Consider the following 23,865-nt stretch of genomic DNA (forward strand, 5'->3'; position numbering starts at 1 on the left):
GTCCAGAAAATTTGTTACATGCGTCAAATCTGGAACCTAACGCAGTATTGGTGGACGCTGTTTATCATAGTGATCCACAACCTGCCAGTGATGTTTGCAATAAGTCGAATGACTGCATTTCTGCAGAATCAAATTCTGACCTCACATCAAATGTCGATCCTCACCATCCAGTCAATCTTAGCAGGTTCGCTATTGAATGCCAGAAACATGTTATAAATAGAATCGCATTAATAGTATATGAGGATCCAACACTATTTCGTGGAGGAGGAGGAGCTCGGATTTCTCAAAAAGGGGAGGTGTTATATCCCATGGTGAATTATGAATGGTAACTCTAAGGACTATTTATCGACCAATGTATTATGCGTATTTCCTATTGTACAATTATTACGTAACTAAACGATTCATATTTGTGTTTCTCTTATTGTGAGCTTTATTTTGATCTTTGATTTATTATCATACGATTCTTGAGTTATAATCAGTTTATTGATTACTTTGGTTTGTATAAAAACCCATTATGTTTGTAAATAATGATCTATATTGCCGAGGCTGTTATTTGTGTTCTGGACTCAACTGGCTGGGCTAGGCAGATCGCAGGACCGGTTAGCACTTTAGGCTGCTCGTACGGGTTTCGTGTCACTGTTCTAATCGAGAATTCGCTCTCCCTAATTGGCGGTCTCATCAAGTCACACATTAGCAAGCCATCCACTCGACCACAAGATATAACAATTTTCAATGTTTCATTTCAGTGCTCCAAATCATTTCACCGATGAATGGTTGCAAACACTAAATTATGATGCTGAGATCAACTGGAGACTGAAGGTAATTCATGTATTTCTTGTGAATGTGTGTATATACTTTCATATATTTATTATCATAAGTTTGACTCGGTTGTAGTCGATGCTACCTTGCCAAGTGGTGGTTAAACTTGAGTATTGTGATGACCTGGCAAAGCTGTAACTGGATTGAATACTTGTTCCTGTATATCCTACAGTGCTACTCAGAGGTCGGTTGAAAAACGTTAAGACTGAAAGCAACAACTTTATGTGTGAGTTCAACGTCGTACTGCTGATTGTACTGGGATGTAACGGTAGTAAGGTGTTTCCCTCAGACAATCATAATCTGCAATGATAGTGCCTTCTCATAGCGAAAAGATCAGGTTGGAGAAGGTCTCCTCTAACAAAAATATACCTTGCAAGTGTTAAGATCTACTCACAACAAGTATGTATATAATCAGCCTTAAGCTGTTATCCCTTGAGTTCTGAGGTCACCCTTCGAGTTCTGTAAGACCACTCCTAATCCAATTTTCTTTTCATGTACTTGAAGGATTCTTTCACGATGTGGGGATCGCTCACACATTTTTAACAACCATTATGAACACCTAATTTAAGATAATTTTATCTCAGTGCACTAATTTGGCCTGAAAACCTGAATTGTTTTAATGGTTATCTTGATAAGGTCTGTCCATGATATAGACCTATAAAACTCAACGATCTCCACGAATCTTTATGCCAAATTGTCATCATTTGCTTATTGATGGCTAACTTTGAGAGATAGTTCTCGTAATTCTAATGACAAGTATAGACCAGCGAAGTTCAATCACGTCAGGTGTTAGGTTGTTGCACACCAATGTCGAAACATGATAGCTACGCAACATCACAAATTGGTTGAAGTCAGTAATATAAAGCACCAAATGATAACTCAGTAATCTGACAGCTGAGAGCTCGCCTTGAGTACTGAAGGTCCTGTACTTGATGCCTGGTTGGCTCGTGGATGTTCATTGCTCTGACGTCTTATATTAGAATGTAGCAGCTATCTTGTGCTTCTTGATTCTCGATGGTTATCTAGCTAAGATCGGTCTATAGTATAAATTCAAAAATATTTCCTTGTTGAAAATGTCGATTATCCTTTGCAACAAATTGGAAATATTTCGAGATGTGTTCTCTGGACTTAATGGTTCAGTTGTGTAAGCCAAGATACGAACACAACCCATTACAACGTCTCAAGCCATTTATTTAGACCGGATTGGCCTGTGACTGGACTATTGGAATGGAGCCTTTGACGAGCAACTACAGTTGATATGCGGCTGTATAGGCCAACAGACACTTGACTGATGCACAACTTGACATGCTTTATGACAGATAAAGAATTAACTCTCGGCCATGTGCTGCCGCAGTATATTGCGTAGTCGGAGTGTGCACTCCAGATCCCAATGTTCAAGCAGCATGCAGTTCACAATAATTCACTCAGTTGGCTTAACTCTTTATCAATTTACAAGGCCGGCGATCCACCACGTAAAGTTATACACCAATAATCCCACACATTGGTTTTTCGAGTGCATAAAATTGATAGTGAACCTTGAAGTATAGGATATATACCATTAAGTCAGTGTACATGCAGTCCAGCATAAAGTCAAATGCATGTGGGTTAATCAAACACGAATCTATTCAACCCTTTGTACTCTTGAAGAAACTGGTGAGTTTGTCATTAGTTCTATGCACTCGAGAAACCAACATGTGGGATTAGTGGTGTACAACGTTGGGTGGCGAATCATACAACATCTCCAATATCCTTATCCTTATCTACAAATATTCCCTATTTTACTTTTTTCCCTCCTTTCTCTCTCTGTCTCAAAAGGTCAGTAATCTTAAGAAGATATTGAAAGCTGTTATTGAATTTTTAAATGAGGTTAGTTCGTTAAATTTGGTTAATTTCTTTTGATTTTATCACATTTAAAACAAACAGTTATTGTTGATAATGTCTGTGAATAAAGTGTATCTCATTTTAGTAATACTCTGGCATTAAACAGAAATTTTGTAAATCAATTGTTCGCTACCAGACAACTGTTTCGGTATGGTTTTCACACTCTTAAAATTGTGAAGCTAAGTGATTCAAGTAGTCGTCAACCAATTTATCATATTTACGTAGTAACTTAAGTCTAACTTCAATCTATTCGACAACACACGAGCAATGCTTTGAGCATATCTGTGATTACATACTTTCAACCTAAGTCAGTCTTCTACTTTCGTATGCCACGATTCACAAATATCGAGTAATGCACATTGGACTATTGTGCAAGCTGCTCTTCATTCGGTAGATGAACATTTCGCTTATACCAGAGGTAACAAACGATGATCAAAGACAATCTAGTCAAATTTTGATGTGATATGCAATCCTGATATGTTGTCCCATATTCATAGGAAATAGGTGTCCGGTATTCCGCTTGATCTTTAATGATATGACAATTGAGGTCGACCTGTGATACGGATAAATGAGTACTAGGTCACTACAATAGGAACTTTGCAATTAAATCAATCTAGCTCAAAATATTCTACACTTTCTATGATATAATAGCATATATAGTTTAACTAGCCAATAGTTCTGTCTTACCACTGATTATTCAGCTAGAGTTAACGTATCTATTCCTCAAATAAATTATCCATGTGTGATGTAAGACATTTCACACGCCGATCACTTTTGGAAGTTAGTCGGTCAACATCATCAAATGATTGAAGTTAGAAATGTAAATTATGAAATACTAACCAAGTGATCGGTTTAACGTTCGGTGCGAGATATAAATTTCATATGTTCGGTTCTTGGTGTGGTTGTGGATGTACACTAAAAGTTAACAGCTCTCCGGTATTTCTATATACAATTGTTCACTGGTTAAATAACATAACTCCACTTTGTGCAATAATATTCATGTGTAGTGGCTATTAGTGAGTGACACGATCTTGATCGTGATCCAACTAGAAGAGATTTAGAGTGAGAGTTCGTACAGGATACTAGTTAATAATGAAGTTATTGATCATTCATCGTCTTATCTATTTATATAATTCAACATTGTACATCTTTCGTATATATGCCTTTTTTTTAAAACATATCAATTCAGGGAATTGAAGATAGGATATCTATTCAATTCTTACCAAATCTACAAGAAATTGGTAAGTCAAATGTTCTGCTGTTTATGTGTATAAGATCATATGATCTTCGGTAAACTGTTTTTTTCTCAAACAATAGTTTTCAACAATATATGTAGAAAATAATCTTTGTGGAGTTTTGTTATCTGATCGGGATCTTTTAATCATGAACCTCTCATTGTCTTTCCAAACGAAATCATCATCAGCACAAACTTCAGACAGAAGTGAGCTATAGTCTCGTTAGTTCTACATTTTCGAGTAAGATGAATGGCATAAAGTATTCTGCTATGGTTTTCACTTGCTAACAAATCATCAGATCCTCAGTCAGTGATGTGGTAGTTGTTTTGTCGCTTCTCTCAATGCCTATGATTCACAAGTCGAACATACGCGATGTAGTCTCCAACATACAAAGTTATGTAGTACATTAAGTCGTTAACTAGTTCGAGACAACTTCACTTTCTGCATATCCAAGTAGAAACTAGTAGAAAGATAGGATAACAGTGTCATAACGTTCGAGCTGTCCATGACGTTATTCAGAAGGATAATGAAATTTTCACGATTACATTCACACTGTTCAGAGAACGAAACTGCACCAAGATAGTTCACATGAACTACAAATTTCGATTCAACATTGGGATGGTGTGTGATGCATTGATAATCAATGTACCCCTATATTGTAAAGATATGTATCTGTGGAGTATGTTCACATATACTTACATGGAATGAAAACATTTACATTCCGTTGACTGTAATATAATATTGCGTAGTACATTTTCAATTTCACTGTTTTGTTACATCATTGATCTTTAACTCGTTACCATTTTGGTTGACTCCACACGGAACAACGGAACACTCGGATAACAATCGTACAACTAGATCCCTTGATCAATTTAGATAGAACGACAAGGTTTGCAGAAATAGATGAATTCATTTTATTTTGCAAACCGCATTGTTCCTACTTGGAAAATGATTCAATGTCTTGAGAAGTATTAGACTTGGAAAAAACATACGTTGAAGACCGATGGGTTCAATCTCACCTGTGAGGCTGAGGAACTCTCATATCTGTTTATGTGGTCATATTTTATTGTGTTGTATCTTGACCATGTTACTCATAAGTAGTTAAGAGTTTGCTGCAAGGTTTTTAGGTCGTGTGGTCACGATGACATTGAAGTCAAGTTGAATATTAATATTGGAGAACCATTATACTACTGATTCATGTAGTTAGTAGTGTGATTGAAGTAAGTCAATTTTTTCGTAGTTGTTCCAGCAATCTTGTTGGTAATGACATAATTTTGTGTGGTTTTTTCAAGCCGAACATGAAAATGAAGAGTCAACGTTTCGTTTATTACAATTAATACTTGCGTGCGCTGTAAATTGTGATAATAAACAAACTTATATTCAAACAATTATGGGGATGGAAGAAACCGTGCAACAAGCAATAATGGAAGCGATTCAACAAGTATGTGTGTTAGTTGTTTTTATTATTTTAAAAGAATATCCTCATTGCAATTTATTATAACGTCTCATCAATTGATAAAATGTAAATTTGTTCATTTACTCAATGTAAGACTTTGGTCTTTGTCACACACACATACGTTGAAGTTTCCAATGTGTAGTTTGGATCTTGGTTTCAGTAGACCGGAGACAGTGTTTCGTGTACTAGAATTGTTGGTTGTAGTGACACTTGAGGAGGAAGTTTAGTGTTGAAAGTCGATGGAGGAATAATAGGAATCGAAGTGGTAGATTGATTATAAATACAGTGATCTTAGAATGCTGTTAGAGGTATGAGGGCAGTTATCACTTCCCGGTTGCTCATACCGTGAAAGGGTTTTCCTGGAGGTACCTGAAAAGGAAACTGAATTAGAAGTTGTCTTAGTGACCTGGGAGCGTGACTACAGTGCTTGAGGTCGGTCACACAAGATCTTTTTGTGGGTAATTTTCGTGTTAGCTCGCTATTTGTTGAGACCTTACTGCTGGAGACGGATATCCGTATGTTAAGGCAAGGTGTGCATTTCTAGGGTCGACCTTTTCCAACCCCACACCTTGTGGGAAAGCAGCATCGCTGTAACGCTTGTTATCTGAAGGAAACACCTTACTGCTGTCACACCTCTGTACAGTCAACAGTCCGACTTCGCCTTCCTTTGGGTTTGCTACTTTTAGTCTTATCGCTTTCAATTGATCTGCCTGGCATGGTAGGACCTTGGAGGAATGATTATTCCAACCAGTATGGCTCGATTTTATTTATTTATTTAAATACATAAATATTGGTACAAGGAAGCACCAGATACATATGCGCCTCACAAATCTTATTTGATTTGTGTGAGGGCTGTGATACTGCCCAGGTGCCCAAACTGAAGCAGGTATGGCTCGATTGATTCATTACGATAGGAAAGCTCGACCACCACGTCAAGGTAGCAGCAACGGTCGGGAGAATTTTTCTTGCAAATAACAGGTGAAGATCATATGAATTAAATTCTGATTTCGTGTTCCATTTGTTCCTGGTAAATAGTTCCTTTCAAGTCATAATAATCCTTGTCTTATACTTGCTTCATGTGTTTGGGGACTCGTGTGTGTGTAATTCAGTTCTTATGTGTTCCTATTTACATGTCTCTAGTATTTGTCTATCCCATTTACCATCTGTGTGTTCCTAGTCACTTGATGTGTATACGCGAGTAGGTATGTGAACACGTGTACCACGTCTTGTGTTTGCATTTCTATTGCGTTCTATTTATGTATGTGTGGGTTTCTGCACTTTCTGTATTCTATCGATCTGACCTTAATATATTCTTTTCTTTCGAGAAACAATTTGAGTTCTCTTTTTGTTTCTGTGACGTACAGACATACATACACACACACACGCACTTCCACAATTATATATTCATATATGTGCTGCATCGTTGAAGATACCGTCGATTGTTATTTATGCATTCTTCACTCCATGATCATCATCGTCGTCAGTTAAGATTGTTTACTTCTCTTTTCATCTGATGGCAGGTTCTCAATTCTAAAGGTTGTTTGATTATTTTTCGTTTAGTATATATTTATGAAGGATTATTTAAATTATTGATTTAATCATTTCTTTTTCATTGATTATACTACTGATTAAAGTGTATATTCTTTAGTATAAATAATAAGGTAGCCTGAATAGCTCAGTGGTAACGTCTCTGACTGTGAAGCTGAGTGGCAGGGGATCGAAACCGTCAGGGAGCATCAGTTCCCTCAAAATTACAGGTACACCTTGCTGAGGAGTTGCAAGTAGCACGAATCCCGGATCCAGGGTTTCCTGTTGACCACCTCCAACTACCATCTTATCTCAACATAGTGCACGCAGTGTCGAGCCACCGAGACTATTGGCCACATTACAACTTGATCGATAGCATTCGATCAGCACTAAGAAGGACTTGACACGCATGACATTGATCACCACCCAGTGATCAATGAATTGTGACACTGTTTGTTACTTTACGTATTACTATGATTCGTATTATTGTGGATAGACGAATTCAATAGGATCATCTTGATTTGATTCCTTCACTTTCTCCATTTAGCTTTTTTCATCTACATTTCTATTCTTTTGTTATAATCATTTAGTTAATGTCGACTCGTTTAAGCATCAGTGATACTATAGATTATGAAGATCGTGTAAGTCCAGTTGAAAGTTTGTTGTAATTATGTTTTTCTTTATTGGAATCTTTGGTGTTTTACTGATATAAATTCCTAGAATTTTGACTAGCTAACTGTTATGACCCTATAAGGATAATGAATGATAACTTTGGAATCCATTTATGAACCAATACTAACTAAACTATTCATATTAGCGTCGCTCTTATTATAAGCTTTGTTTTGACCTATGAACTATTATTATATGATTTACCATTCTTAGGTTATCCCCAGTCTATTAATTACTGCCTCACACATTCACAGCCATATTTGGCTAAATCTTGTACAAATGTTGTTTCCTATTTTATGGACGATGTGGTCTATTTGATTGGTGTATAAACTCTGTATGTTTGAAATATAATGATTCATACCGCAGAGGCTGAGATTAGTGTTCTGGACTAGGCTGAGCTGGGCTAGGCAGGAAGCAGTACCAACAGGTACTCTAGACGGGTTTCGTGTGTCATTGGTCCGAACGATAAATCACTGCTCTATAATCGGCGGTATTATCACGTTATACATTAACAGGGCACCCAGGCGGCCACAACTTATAACACTAACACGAATGTATAATACTGGGCTTTGATTTATATGTATAGAGATTGATAATATTTTCTATGCCTGTTTTAACTGTGAAATTCACTCTTAAGTATCAAAATTGAGTACATTTGTTCTATGACTGACTATTCGCATGTCTCATCGTGTTTAGAACTCGTTAGGTTGTTGTATCTGTGTTTCAGTGTTAAGGTTTACATTGAGAATTGAACTCAACACCTTTCACTTCAAAAACACCTATACATTACCCATTAAGCTACTTAATTCATATAGCAATGAGTATTTAGTGAAAGTATTTGTATCCACTGGTTGTTGATGTTCAAGGCTGCATTCGATCAGTATATGTTGTCATAATATATGGCTCCTAAGTGACTGGTTGATTAATGTTGTGATTATGAACAACCGTTATTAGAAACCAAGTGTTGAAAATTAAACTAGTGCACTACAAGATGTGCAATATTGATTTATTATCGCTTATGGAAATCTTAAATTTAATTGTGTAATGGACTGTTTGATTTTTGACCATGAAGATACTGTGTAATATTTAGTTTTAACTGTATAAATTCGATTCCATATTTGATTTCATAGTTGCTGCTTAGTTCTGCTCTAGCGTCGAATTCAGCGCTGCAACTGATTATTCATTACTTCTATAATCCATTCTTCTATAGGGACGTGTCCATCTGTCTTACTGGATGGAGATAAGCCACAAAAGGAAGACTTAGTAATGACTCAAAAAAAAACTAGGGAAACAGTTAATCAATCCCTCGAGTAATATTTGACCTAAGGTAGTCTAACATGATATTCGAAAGATTAGGACAAATCAATGGGTTTCAGCGGTGCCTACTAAACTGATAAGTTTTCAAAAAAGCTGTTCCTGTCTTATTCTAACTACAATGAGGTGCGAAGGCAGCTTAAATGTAGACTGACTAAACGTCTCTACAACAATCATGAACAGTAGTTGGTAGCGGAAGAAAAAGAGTTGGAAAAATAACTGTGTTAGATAACAATAGACAACTTGTATTTTTTTATGAAAGAATGAATAGGACAGGGTTATGGGCGTTTATGTCTTACCTTCAATAAAAATCATCAGTTGTTTGAAACAACTCAAGTAATAATAAAGACCAAGCAATCAACAATTGCTCTGGGCTTCCTTAGATAATCTTATATTTTAAGATTACTAGCACTACTCAGAGTTACTTTTGTGAGCACTAAAATGTTGTTTCACCTTCATTTGCGGCTTCTCAACAGGTCTTATTGACTAGTTTGTCAGGGATCAAACCTTCAAGAATAGGGTCTTACGACTTGTGGATCACTTTGAACTCAGCCTTGTTTCATCAGAGAAAGCTTTCTTATTTCGGATATAGGTAGTTTTAAGTTATAAATTTCCACTGAGATTTCTAACTTATGCACTAGTTAGCATATTGCTGACTTGTTGAACAGTCATATTGTATAAGACAATCTTATAAATACAATATTTGTTTAAATGACAGACGACTATATTTTATTAAGTTATCCTAGTAGCTTTGCATTTCAAAAAACCTCTGGAAAAGTGATGATAAACTATAATACGTGACTAATCAGATTAAAGGAAAAGCATATTAAGAGTTGACTCTATTGGATTAGTTGAGAGCATAAGTCAATTGATGCGCACTGCTGAGGAGTCCCACAATAGGACGAAACGGCCGTCAAACAGTGCTTCCAGGTTCTCCATGGTGGTCTAGTTTCAATTGACTCATAATTTCAACTATAAAAATACCAAATCTCCACAAAACCCATTCTATTGGATTAATTGACTGGAATTATTGTTGAAGCAATGGTTTAATCAAAATCATTTACTGTTACATATATATTTCAAATCTATTGCAGTTATGTAAGACAGTGGAACAATACAAAGCCTTACTAGTAGAAAAAGAGAAATTGGCTGAACAATGTAAAAATCTTCAGGAAGAAGTAAGTCAGTGTTTATTCTTACGTCATTAGTGGTTTATGAATTATCTTGTATTTGGCCATTAACTAATATCTGTTAATAGAGAACTACTAAAAGTTAACTAGTATTGGTTGATCCTATTTTAATTGTAAACATTAACAGTACTGACACATGATATTCTTGTCTTTTAATGCCTTGGTACGGCCGAAATTGTGGAGAATCAGCTCACCCTTTCGAAATACTTTAACTTGGCTACCCGTGTACTGTCACTGTCATTGACGTCCTGCTCACTACCTTCTCGTGCGAGGGTGTTGCTTACCAAATAGAGAGTACAAAAAGAAAATGTTCGGTGCTTTAACTGGGCTTGTGAATATGAAGGATCCACTTAGAGGAATTGTATAACCTAAACTCAAAACCAATGGTGCAAATAAGTCCCAGGATCTTGAGAAAACAAATGGCGTATGAACCTGTTATTGGTCATTGGCTACCGAGGGACTGCATCTCATAACGTTGATACACTGCCTTGTGGATTACAAGTCTAGGTCAGAGGCTTGATGAGTGGCTTCCTAAGGAAACCCTTTGCTTCGATTTGGGCACCCGAGCAGTATCTCGACCCTCACAGAAGCCGAATGATATATTTGGCGCATATCTATTTGGTGCCTCGTTGTACCAATGTTTATGTTTAAATAAACAAATAAATTTACAAAATAGACAATAACTAATCATGTTTAACACTTTTTCTGGAAATTTCAATTCATGCAAGTCTTTTTGTGGCCCGGTATCTGACTCCAATTAGATCGTGTGAATGATCGTTATTGAATGATTAATGAAATATACAGGTCGTCTATCCTCGTATATTTTATCGACTTCATTCACGTTGGTGAATAACGAAATGAGAATAAGTCAAATACCGAAAACGATTTCGAATACGTACGTATATTTTGTGCAGTCATTGATCTGGACAGACAATCAAAGGGACGAAGCGAAGAGAAGGGTGCGGAGCGAAATGACACTTGGTGGAGAAAGCGTGTTAGCCAACTCCATGTAATCAAATATTAATCGGTATTTATAGTCAGATGAAAATACACTACAGACATGTGATGAATAGGACAGAAGTGTTCGCACACGTGATCTCATATGAAAACAGTAACGGTTGATCAATGTATAATTAAATAGGTGAAAATGTAACTTAAGTAGAATAGGTGAGTTGACCAGTTCAGAAGTAAGAATTAGTTATATGGGCTTAACATAGTAACCGATACTACAATCTACAACTGCTTTACTGATTTCACTGTATTGATTTGACGCCATATGCCACATAATCCCAACATCATCCAGTCCATCGTTGAAACACACACGAGGCTATTCTTCGAAAATACTTATAGTTGAATTCTGCAAATCAGCTAATATTTTGAAGTTTTTCAAATGCTATATATTTCATATTCATCAATCAGTCAGATATCCATAAGCAACAAAGAACTAGGGGAACTAGGGTCCAAGTTACCATATTATATCATTTATGCCAAGATGAAATTATCAAAATCGATTTCAGAGTTTCAGAATTAGTAACAGAATTAGTCTTAGTGAAAAAAGATCCAGTATAGACAGCATGATTCGAGAAGGAAGAATCAATTTGTACGAAAAAATGTATAAGACAATTCTAAAACTAAAAGTCTACAAGGAAAACATCATATAAATGATTCTACACCATTGGAACCGATTTGGAGCTACGTTATCCAACATCTCCAATCATTGATTACAATCATCCCCTTAACTCGATCCTCATTGCCCACACTTACCTAAACGACTCAAATCAATATTAATTGTCTTCATGGACTGATACCATAACATAGTTTGTCTATTCTTATTATTTTTCCAATTTACTCGAAATTCAGTTTATTTTACCTATTTATTTAAACACATAAACATTGGTACAAGGAGGCGCCACATATATCATTCGGCTTGTGTAAGGGTTGGGATACTGCTTGGGTGCCCAAACCGAAGCAGGTGGTTTTCTTAGGGAGCCACACCTAGAGTCTTTGACCTCAAGGTCTGATCCGAAAGGCAGTGCATCAACGTTACGAGATGCAGTCCCATGATAGCCGGTGAACAATAATAGGATCAGACGCCATTTGTTTCCTCAGGGTCCTGGAGCCCATGTGCACCATTGGTTTGGAATCATGGTTCTCCAACTTCCTCAGGTGGGTGCTTCTTATCCGCCAACCTTATTAAAGCACCAGACATTCGCTTTTCGTCTTCTCAATTTCGTAAACAACACCCTCGAGGCGAGAAGGTAGTGAGTAGGACTTACTTGAGTGTAGTTGTATACACATAGTCATATAATACCATTCCGAGAGGGAGAGCTAACTCTCGACCGTACGAAAGCATTTGGGGTCCTCGAACATCAGACATTATTTTGAATCGAGGTAAAAGGTGGCTAGGCGATAAAGTCGATAAAGATATCACTTAACTGACCATCTTTATATTACTCGTATTATTATTATTATTATTACCATTACTATTATTACTATTAATAGGTAATAAATCTACAAGAAGAAAAGTCCAATCAACAATCTGAATTAAATCGATTTAAAATTTATTTCAATTCATTGGGTTTAAATCCAGCAATATTGGCAACAACAACAACAACAACAGCAATAATTCCTCAATCCTCTCCAACATCTTCAATAGTTACAACTACAACAGGAATTGAATCCATGGAAACTAACTTGAATTCAATCAATTCAGAATTATTAAATCAATCTGCTAGTAGTTCAATTTCAGCAAATCCTTGTAGTAATAATGTACTAATGAGTCCAACTATAGCTAATTTACGTATAAATCATTTACAAAATCAATTAAGTAAATTACGTGATGAACTATATAGAACTGAATGTGGTAAGATTTGTTTTTGTTGCTTTTCTGACTCTATCTCCTTTGTTTGCTCTCTGTTATGAAGTTGTTTACGTTTCATATAAATAACTTAATTTCCCTTTTAGTGATCATAGGTATAGTGTTGTGCCCCCAAATGCCTTGGTACGGTCGAGAGTGGAGAGAGTACGCTCTCCCTCTACAAATGCTCTCACATGGTCACGCGTATATAGCCTCTGTCAGGGAAGTCCTACTTACTGCCTTCTCGTGGCGGGGGTGTTGTTCACGAAATTGAGAGGACGAAAAGCGAATGTCTGGCGCTTTAACCGGGTTGGTGGACACGTAGGGTCCACCTAGGGGAGTTGGAAAACCCTGATTTCAAGCCAATGGTGCACATGGGCTGCAGGATCCTTAAGGGAACAAATAGCATATGAATCAATCGTTGGTGACCGGCTACCATGAGACTGCATCTCCTCACGATGCTCCACTGCCTTGTGGGTTAGACCTTTACGTGAAAGGCTCGGGTTGTGGTCCCCTAAGAAAACCACCTGCTTCAGTTCGGGCACCTGGTCAGTATCACAGCCCCCACACTAATCGAATGAGATCTGCGCATCGCATATATATCTGGTGCTTCCTTGTACCAATATTTATGTGTTTAAATAAATAAATAAAGTATAGTGTTGTGGAGATTGTTGAATTTAGATTGATAGCATGAATGGATCTATGCTAGGTCACTGTTGGAAAGCTGGTAGCACTTGATGGTCGTTTCGTCCTGGTATTGGACTGATGAGCAGTGCATGTTCGCGATCCCACTTGCTGGATTCAAATCCAGGACCATCGATTTCACACGCGATTGCTTAGTTTCCAGACCACTGAACCAGCATCTAACCTTGTTAATGTTTAGTTTCAACCAATGCATGGTATTGCGCGACCGTCCACCATTTTGTCAGTGAGTACCTGCCTCACATCAGACACTCCACTGATCACAGCTTTTCATTAAAACTCCAGGAAATCCATCTTAAAGCTAGTTTGAGTAATCGTAATTAGTGAATCTTGTGAAGGAGGTTTCAGTGATTGTGGAATTTTATAGTTTTTCATCATAGTATGACTTTTGTTGGAAATAACCACTGAAAACCATAATGCATTAGAAGGCTGTCTTATCTTATTTTGCGATTGCTTAACGTGAGTGCACATTCACAATAACATTGGAGGTGGAACCCAGAAACTTCATTTCTCGACGGATTGGAAGTGGTGAACCTTGGAACTCACGCTTTTGTATGTGGTGGTTTGCATTTTCACCGTCTGTCATTTCGCGATACAGCTGTTGTTTGTTTTTAGCTGCAATGAAGATCTGAGATTAAATGCCTTTAACTGAATTCATAGTATCAATAAACGAGTTTGGTTGTTTCTTACATTAAGTTGTATATACCTCCAAAGAGTCCGATGGCTATCGTCTTTTGAGAATGTTTAGAATGGCTATTTGTGAAAGTTGTCGGATTTAAGTTCTCGTTATGTAAGCTTTAGGTTTTTACGGAAAATGGTGAACGCTCATATCTAACAAATGCCATACTAAGATCAGACAATTGTCTAATGTATCCTGTTTCTCAAAGGTTGTTTAACCTAAGTTTTCTTCTACTTGTGCTGTAGTAAACGAAAACTCACGAGAGTAAAACCAATTTATTCCTTCTTATGTAGTCTTACTCAAACTCAAACAGTAGCTTTGTAAAATGTGAAGATCTGGCATTAAATACATTATTTTCATATCTTCCTTCAATTTTCATGTACATTCTCTATCATTCTTTCAAACCAGCTGTTATTCCGATTACCTTCTGCTTTCTCTCCTCTTCTCTTTATTCCAATCTTCCATTGATAAGCATTTCATTTCCAATTCCTTTCACATACTACTATTGTTCATATAAGTAGTGCACACCACAATACAATTTATATTAGGAATAATTCATTGAAATGAAGTATATGATTTATAGCTCATGTAGATGATTTTAATAGAGTTGTATTCTGCTAACTGGATAGTTTAATCGTGAAGTCTTCATTATCTTTTCAAACGAAATCATCACCATCAACACAATCTTCATATGGCAGTGAACTATTGAAATCTCTTCGGATGTGGCAAACAGTTTGTTTTATTGTTTGTTTGTCCTGCCAACTTTTCACTTTAATGTTTCTTGCGGTTTACGTTTGTAAAAGAATTTTTAGTCAAATCGTAAACAACTGTAAAACTAAGAATCAAGTCAAATGAAGAAGATAATCAAAATTAAATGTATGTACATTGACAGGACAGTGATCGAAAACAGTGACATTCAGTCGAAGGTAGTAATGCCAAAACAAGGTGCTTGTAGTCGATTGTAATGAACTTCATCCGTCTGAAATATATTTAAATTTTATGGTGATAATGACTGAATTCATAAACCGAATTATGTTAAATGACTATAGGAAGCTCGGAAGTTATGAACAGCTGTTTCGTCGTAGCATTAAACTCCTCAGTACTGCATATCCTCGACTCGACACTCAGGATCGAAGGTGCTGGATCTGATTCTCGCGTGCAAGCTCATGGGTGTTTATTGCTTAGTAGTTAAATACTAGGCCATTCAGTGCTTCCAGGCCTTCAATGGTAGTTTAACTTAGATCGTTTCATAATTTCAATGAAATTCAGGAATCTCCATAACTTTTTACTGTTAGTTTTGTTGTCTAATCCTTTCGATTACCGTCGATGTACAATGTTATATCTCTACTACTCGGCGATTCGATCTGGAAATTTCATCTTATTGTACTTATCCGCGTTATGGTAATTTGTATCGACATACACACTTTTGTCCGTATTGTGTTTGCTACTTAAAAGTACGGTAGTAGTATGTAACAGTAATTGTAAATGAAATGTTTACCAATGGAAGATTGGAATAAAGAGAAGAGGAGAGAAAGCAGAAGGCAATCGGATTATTTATTTATTTATTTAAACACATAAATATTGGTACAAGGAAACACCAGATATATATGCGCCACACAAATCTCATTTGATTTGTGTGAAGGCTGTGATGCTGCCCAAGTGCCCAAACTGAAGCAGGTGGTTTTCTTAGGGGGCCACATCCGGAGCATTTCACCTAGAGGTCTTATCCACAAGGCAGTGGAGCGTCGTGAAGAGATACAGTCCCAACGATTGATTCATACGCCATTTGTTCCCTCAGGATACTGGAGCCAGCCCATGTGCACCATTGGTTTGAAATCAGGGTTTTCCAACTCCCCCAGGTAGTCTTTCCGCGTCCACCAACCCGGTTAAAGCGCCAGACATTGGCTTTTCGTCCTCTCAATTTTGCAAACAACAGTCATGCCACGAGAAGGCAGTGAGTAGGATTTCCCTGACAGAGGCTATATACGCGTGACCATGTGAGAGCATTTGTAGAGGGAGAGCGGACTCTCTCCACTCTCGGCTGTACCAGGGCATTTGGGGGCAGGCAATCGGAGTAACAGTGGTTTGAAAGAATGATGGTTATGTACAGGACAAGTGAAGGAAAATATGCAAATAATGTATTTAATGCCAGATCTTCACAGTTTACAAAACTACTGTTTGAGTTTGTGTAATAATACATAAGATGGAATAAATTTATTTTCCTCTCCTGAGTTTTCGTCCCTTGAAGCAAGTCCGGTCTACCACCGACTGATCTATAATTAAACCATCCAGTTAAAGAAACACAACTTTGCTGTAATAAGATATAAATTTTTTTTATCAAGCATGCTATTCATTGATCATGACACTCAATTAATCGCTGTTTTCTTTTTGCTCTATCTTTTACGTCTTTTTTTTTTTTCTGTTTTACAAAATCATGATTTAGATAAAGAAGAATTAAAAATCCAACTCACTGAAGTCACTTTACAAAATCAGGAATTAAAACAAAAAGTAAGCAAATAATAGTGATCAATATACAACTTTTTTTATATTGAATTTAAACATATGAACTAATTTGACGTGATTAATCAGCATTGTTCTTAGGGTTACACATTCGGTATCACTAAACCTCAAAATCATTAATCTCGACTGCTAGTTTTACTTGGGTGAGTTTGTGTGATGTTCTGATCGACTGTCATTGAGGAGTGTTTTGTTAGGACGAAACCGTCTTTTACAGTTTTCTTGTTTTTATTGAATGTTTACCGAAGGTTGATAGTTGTTAGCATTATAAACTTGTTGAATTCTTTTGAATACTAATGTTAGCATGAAAACTCGAAATAGAATATGAATCCCGGTCACCTGGTATCAAGAAGATAAAGATAGACATGATAGTGAGTTCGTATTTATAACTCATGTTATCAGTGTTGATAGCTGACTGATTCGAACGGTTTAGTATTGCGTATGTGTTTATGTAGTTTACTAACTTTCAAGTTGGATTAACACAAGGTGCAATCTTGTCCTATTTTTAATTGTTTTCTAACCGAAAGAGAAAATAAAGCGATTGGTGTATCTTTCGATAATGCAATGAGAAGACGAAGTTTATCAGAATTATGTGATATATTAGCGCAATACATTTCGAACAATCTGATCACACATATACTTGTTAAGACATTTTTTTTATATGAAAATTAAAAGGTCAACTAGACAGGTTAAGGTAAGAAAATAAATAAAGTACACAAAAACAATGTGATGACTACTCTGGATAATAAATAAGCATTACCAGGGTAGGTTAAGGGTAAGAACAAATTGTTTTTGAACACATAAAGGCGGTTTCAATTTCCGTATAGCCAAGGCTTCAATAAACCTTAGTATACGTCCTTGAAGGCTTTTGTACAACACTACAAATGCTGATTTGATGTCAACCTTATGACCAGTTTCAACTAAATGTTCCGCCATAGAGGAAGATGTTTGTCTATCCTGTGATCTTATTTGACTATTCGAATTCATTTGGTTCTGTAGCCATTTAGGTATGTGTTCCGCCACACTTATTTGCAAATCACGATTGCTCCTCCCTATGTACGTGTTTCCGCACATACATGTAAATTGGTATACACAATGGGATGTGACACAATCGCTTATATGCTGTCTAAGTTTTTGGTGAAACATCGACCTTGTCTTTTCAATGATGACAAGTTGAGCTGCATAGAATGTCCTATTTATGGCTAATTTTAGTCTCCGTCTTAACATGAGACTATTAGAGTCACTTCTAAATGGTAATGTAATATAAACTCGCTTTTTGGGTGCCAGAAGCGTAATAGGTCTAATCGTATTGCAACCCTTCCAGCGGTTTATGAACTTAAATGAATAACCGTTATTCATTAACGTATTAGTTAGAAGCTTCGTTTCTATTTCAATAGTATCACTAGTACAAATACGATTGATTCTATTGAATAAGCCCTTAATTAACCCACGTTTGTAATGAATTGGGCAGTGACTATGGAAATTAAGGTATTGCCCCGTCCATGTCGGCTTTCTATATATAGAACGTTGGTTGGAACCATCTTCTCTTCTACTGATCAGTATATCTAGAAAAGGAAGTTGGTTGTTCTTCTCTTCTTCGCACGTAAGAGAAATATGCTTCTGACTTGTATTGAGTTTTTTTAACAAGTGGTTCACGTCTTCACATTTATCCCCTATGATTATGATATCATCAACGTATCGTCTATACAGACACATCTTTTGGATTGAGTTTTCAGCTAAATTTTCAACATACCCCATGAACACATCCGCCAGCAACGGTCCTAAAGGACTACCCATAGCTACGCCATCAATTTGTCGAAAGTGCTCACCTTGAAATGTGAATTTTACATTGTCAGTGCACAATAATAATAGATCTTTAAGAGTTTCAACAGGAAATGGCAATGGAAGATTATTAAGTGAAATATAGTCACATAAAATATCAATAGTTTTTCTCAGTGGTACATTTGTAAATAAAGTATTCACATCAAAAGAACACATTGTCTTTGTTTTTATATTCATATCCTTTAAGTATTTAATTAAATCAAATGAGTCAATCAAGGAATACTTACAAAATTGATGTCGGATAGGATTTAATATTTTTGTAAGCCATTTCGCTAGTTTGTGTGTAGGTGACTGACACATTGATAGAATTGGACGTAAAGGGATATTAGGCTTATGTATTTTTGGCAATCCATATAAATGAGGATACACCGAACCCATAGGTTTTAATAAATGAAACTCATCTTTGTCAATAGCGTTCATGTTTAACAATTTTGTTAAATTCGAGTTTACTTTCTTTTCTAATTTATGTAGTCCATCAGAGTCAACATTAGCCATGAATTTGCTCTTATCACTGAGAATCAATTCCATTTTATCTATGTAATCGGACCTATTCATAATTACAACACCAGATCCTTTATCGGGTTTAAGTATAATAATATCGGCATTGTTTCGCAATTCTTTTAAGGATTTGAAGTGCTGAGAAGTTAGTATGCTTCTCTGCTGGTGTATCACATATATGTTTGTTGGATCCACTAGTCTGTTGTTGCATTCTATACTAGACAGTGTATAATGTCCTCTTCATTCACGCGAATTATCATAAACTTCCTAAGTATCGGTAGTGTCATGATTGCTCATAGTAGAAAGTTGTAGTTTAATACTTAAATGGTTCGATTTTCAATCATCAGATTCTAGGTTTCACAATATCGCTCTAGATACTTCGATTTGTTCACTCAGTGATTGTATAAATAAACCTGGACACATATACATGCAACTGTAGGATGTCTAAAAGTTAGCTATCATATGGAATGGATGGATCCTTTGTAAGGTAGTCATTAAACCTCAACAAGTGTGCTAATTATGAAGATGCTAGGTTGAATCCTTACTGAGGTCATGTATGTTTACTAACATTGAGATGTTTTATACTAAGATAAAACAACTATTCAGTGATTCCTTGTTTTCAATGATTATCTAGCTATGATCAATTCGTGTTGTAAACTGTAGAACTCAACAACTTCAGCAAACCGATATACACAAACACTGGGTAGATGATTTAAATTAACACCTTACAACGAAACATTAATGTGTTTAAATGTTTATCATACACATGTATGCTCTATTCAACTGTCTTCTTGTTGTTGTGTCCTCTCTCTCTCTCTATGTTTCTACCACTTTTAGTGTACTATTTTAACTGCAAAAGCAGAAGAAAGTATTCATTTAAAAGATGAATTAGATATTGCTCGTGAAGAAGCATCTAATGTATTACGTTTAACTACAACTATTGAACAATTACGTAAACATGCTGATGAAGCAGTTAGTTTACGTTTACGTTGTACACAATTAGAAAATGATAATCAAATTTGCGTACAACGTTTAAGTGAATTAGAACAAGAAACACGTTTAGGTGGGAATATACGATCAAAAGTAAAAGCTCAAGCACGTTTACAAGTGGAAGATGCACAATTCTTGGCAAATAAAGCAATAAAACGTGCTGAATTAGCTGAAGAAAATTTATTGAAGATTCGACAAGAATTAATGATTGTAAATCGTGAAAAAGAGGTATGTATGTAAGGTTTTTCTATTTCATTCTGATAAAGCATTTGATATATTGTAGATATTATTGAATACTTCTTGATAATTGTCAAAATATTTTTGATATAATCAGTACATATAGGGTTGCGAACTGGTGTTTCGTCCTAGTATGTACCCCATAGGATGTCGGTGCCCCCAAATGCCCTGGTTCGGCCGAGAGTGGGGAGAGTCCGTTCTCCTTTTACAATTTCTCTCACATGGTCATGTGTATATATACTCTATCAGAGAAGTCCTACTCACTGCCTTCTCGCGGCGGGGGTGTTGTTCACAAAATTGAGAGGACGAAATGCGAATGTCGGGCGCATTAACCGGGTTCGCGGATGTGGAGTGTCCACCTAGGGGAGTTGGAAAACCTTGATTCCAAACAAATGGTGCACATAAGTCCCAGGATCCTGAGAGAACAAAACGACGTATGAACCTATTATTGGTCGTTGGCTACCGAGGGACTGCATCTCTTTCAACGTTGATGCACTGCCTTGTGGATTACATATCAGTATTAGAAGTCACAAACGTAATTTCACAGTAACCTTTTGCGTAATTCTGTCATATTTATCAGTTTTAAACGTTTCAGTAACTAGATATTGGTATATTTTACTTAACTATTAACAGGGTACAAGTTATCCGTCACCACGTCGCCAAATTTCGTGCAAAAACCTAATAGCCATTATTTTAATTCTTATTAGTTCGGTATAATAGTTGATAACAATATGCGTATGATGGATAATTGCTAGCAGTGGAATCCAGGACTCGCGTTTCGTCCTATTTGCGACTCGTCAGCTGGATGTACCTGCATCTCAGGTTTGTTGATGTTCACTCTGGGACTGGAACCCAGTACATCCAGCTGACGAGTCCCAAATAGGACGAAACTTGCGTCCTGAATTCCACTGTTAGCCACTATCCATCTATGCTTATAATGCTTGTGAATTAAGTCTATATCGAGGCAATATGCACAGTATGCACATATACCAATTAGAGGCTGACCAGTTGCAGTCCTAAACATCAATGAGAAGATTCAAACAAACAATACTAATTGAATTTAATATGCGTTTGATGTTGGTAGTCTTGCTTGAACAATGAATAAGTCACTTTTCATAGTAGTCCTTAATACATAAATCACTAGGTTTTTTCAAAACTTATGTTTCTATTTTGAACCATATTACATTTACTTCAATTTGAGCAGTTCATTCGTTTTACGAATCCTTCATATGAAGCTCATAGTTAAGTAAATATAACACACTACTTTGACAGAATGAATTACATATCCACAATCATTTCCTATAATTTCATAGTTGAAATCATGAGTCAATTGAAGCTAGACCACCGTGGAAAACCTGGAAGCACTGTTTGACGGCCGTTCCGTCCTATTGTGGGACTCCTCAGCAGTGCTCATCCACGAACCCGCGCTCGCGCGATTGGAATCCAGGACCTAGCAGTCTCGAGGCAGAGCACTTCCTATACTTTAAATATAACTAACTATTTTTAGCTTTCGGGATATTTCCACATGTAACTTGGCCCGATTTGTAGTTTTTTACAATGTTGACAGTTTCAATATTAAACATATTGATACTTTAACACAGTTTCATTACTATTTCTCCATTATTTTTCAGTGTATCTTCTCTGAACTTACACGTCTTAAATCTTGTTGTGAAGGTCTTCAATCATGTGCACAAACATCAAATTGTAAGTTTAGCGTGTGGAATTAACTTCCTAATTAACTTTTTGATTCTAAAATGATATCCTACTTATCGATGAGTATTTCGTGAATGAAGGTCCCATTCATTTCCATACATTTTTATGTCTGGTGATCAGGAGTTATATAGGCGGTCGTCACTTTTCGGTTGCGCATACCGTTGAATGATGTCTGTTTTCAATGACTTGAATTTATTTATTTATTTGAACACATGAATATTGCTACAAGGAAGCACCCTATATATATGCGCCGCACAAATCTCATTTGATTTGTGTGAGGGCTGTCATACTATCCAGGTGCACAAATTGAAGCAGGTTGTTTTCCTAGGGGGTCGCGCCCGGAGCCTTTGACATAAAGATCTGATCCACAAGGCAGTGGAGAATCGTGAAGAGATGCAGTCCCATGGTAGCCAGTGATTGATTCATACGCCATTTGTTCCCTGAGGTTACTGGAGCTGATATGCACCATTGGTTTGGAATGAGGGTTTTCCAACTCCCCTAGATGAACTTTCCGTGTCCACCAACCGGATTAAAGCGTCAGACATTCGCTTTTCGTCCTCTCAACTTCATAAACAATACCCTTGGGAGGAGACGGCAGTGAGTAGGACTTCCCTGGTAGAGGCTGTATACGCGTGGCCATGCTAGAGCATTTCGAGAGTGGGAACGGACTCTCCCCACTCTCGGCCGTACCAGAGCATTACGGGTTGTTTATTCTTTTGCCATATTTCTGACTGAGCTGAAACTTTAGACAAACTGTTCAGTTACGGACTGATTTTACTACACTCATTCTCTCTTTTGTTTCTTTACATATTGATATTTCTTTTAAGGTTCATATGCGTTTTTCTTTGTTCATGATATTCACTATAATTTTAAGTAATCTATTCTCCGCTATTTGTTTGCTAGATGGTACATCAGCAATAGAATCACAAATGTTAAATTTACAAGAAGAACTATGTCGTTTACGTACATCAATGTATGTTAGTGATGTGAGTAATAGTAACCGTATGAACGAAGTTGGCGGTGATATCACTACTATGAGTACTGCTAATACTACTACTGCTGGTAAATTAGACAATGACACTGGTTTTGTTGATGATAATGATTTTCATCGTTTCAGTATGTCTTTAACATCACAACAGAAACTGAATACTGATGATGTTTGCAATGATTGTAATTCATTACCTGTCAATGATAATGACTCTTCTAGTACACATATTGTACAAACGTCATCCATAAATTCTTATCATATTCCTGTAGATAAAGATATGTCCAGTTCACCTGCTGCTGCTACTACTACTACTACAATGTTATATACAAATTTAATGACAAAGTTAGCACAGAAAGAAGCAGATTTCATTGAAATGGAACAAAAATATCGTGGTTATTTATGGAAAGCACGTGAAGTGATTCGATTATTAGAACGTCAATATCGACAACATCAACATGATTGTCCACAATATAAAGAGAAACTAATGATTGATACACACAACAGTACTGATACTACTAACAGTAATATAAGTAATGATAAGCTTAATGAAGAGATTAATCATTTACGTGCATTATTAGTTGAAAAAGAACGTGTTATTGAGAAATTAGAGGTAAGTAATGTGGTTTACTGTTCATATATGGGTTTAGCTTATTTGTTGTTCCCGCCAAAACCAAATCAATTTGTATATGAGTATTAGGTAGTTCTGCAAAACTAGCAGGTGCTTGTGTCTGCATTCACTTTTTTTGTGAAG

The 23,865-nt window shown here is 36.5% G+C and overlaps 1 protein-coding gene across 1 annotated transcript; it reads left to right on the top strand.

Moving 5' to 3' along the window:
• Window positions 1–732: 732 nt before the first annotated feature.
• On the top strand, window positions 733–23,811 carry Smp_152620 (hook homolog, putative; the record flags this gene model as incomplete). The annotated part of the gene is made up of 11 exons (XM_018790449.1): window positions 733–819; window positions 2,635–2,685; window positions 3,890–3,941; window positions 5,228–5,376; window positions 7,509–7,559; window positions 9,996–10,079; window positions 12,594–12,954; window positions 16,773–16,837; window positions 20,024–20,404; window positions 22,045–22,117; window positions 23,384–23,811. The coding sequence occupies 11 exons, from the start codon at window positions 733–735 to the stop codon at window positions 23,809–23,811; spliced, it is 1,782 nt and encodes a 593-aa protein (XP_018646264.1).
• Window positions 23,812–23,865: the final 54 nt, after the last annotated feature.

Source organism: Schistosoma mansoni (genome assembly GCF_000237925.1).
Source record: "Schistosoma mansoni, WGS project CABG00000000 data, supercontig 0097, strain Puerto Rico, whole genome shotgun sequence".
In the NCBI taxonomy this organism is placed as follows: Eukaryota; Metazoa; Platyhelminthes; class Trematoda; order Strigeidida; family Schistosomatidae; genus Schistosoma; species Schistosoma mansoni.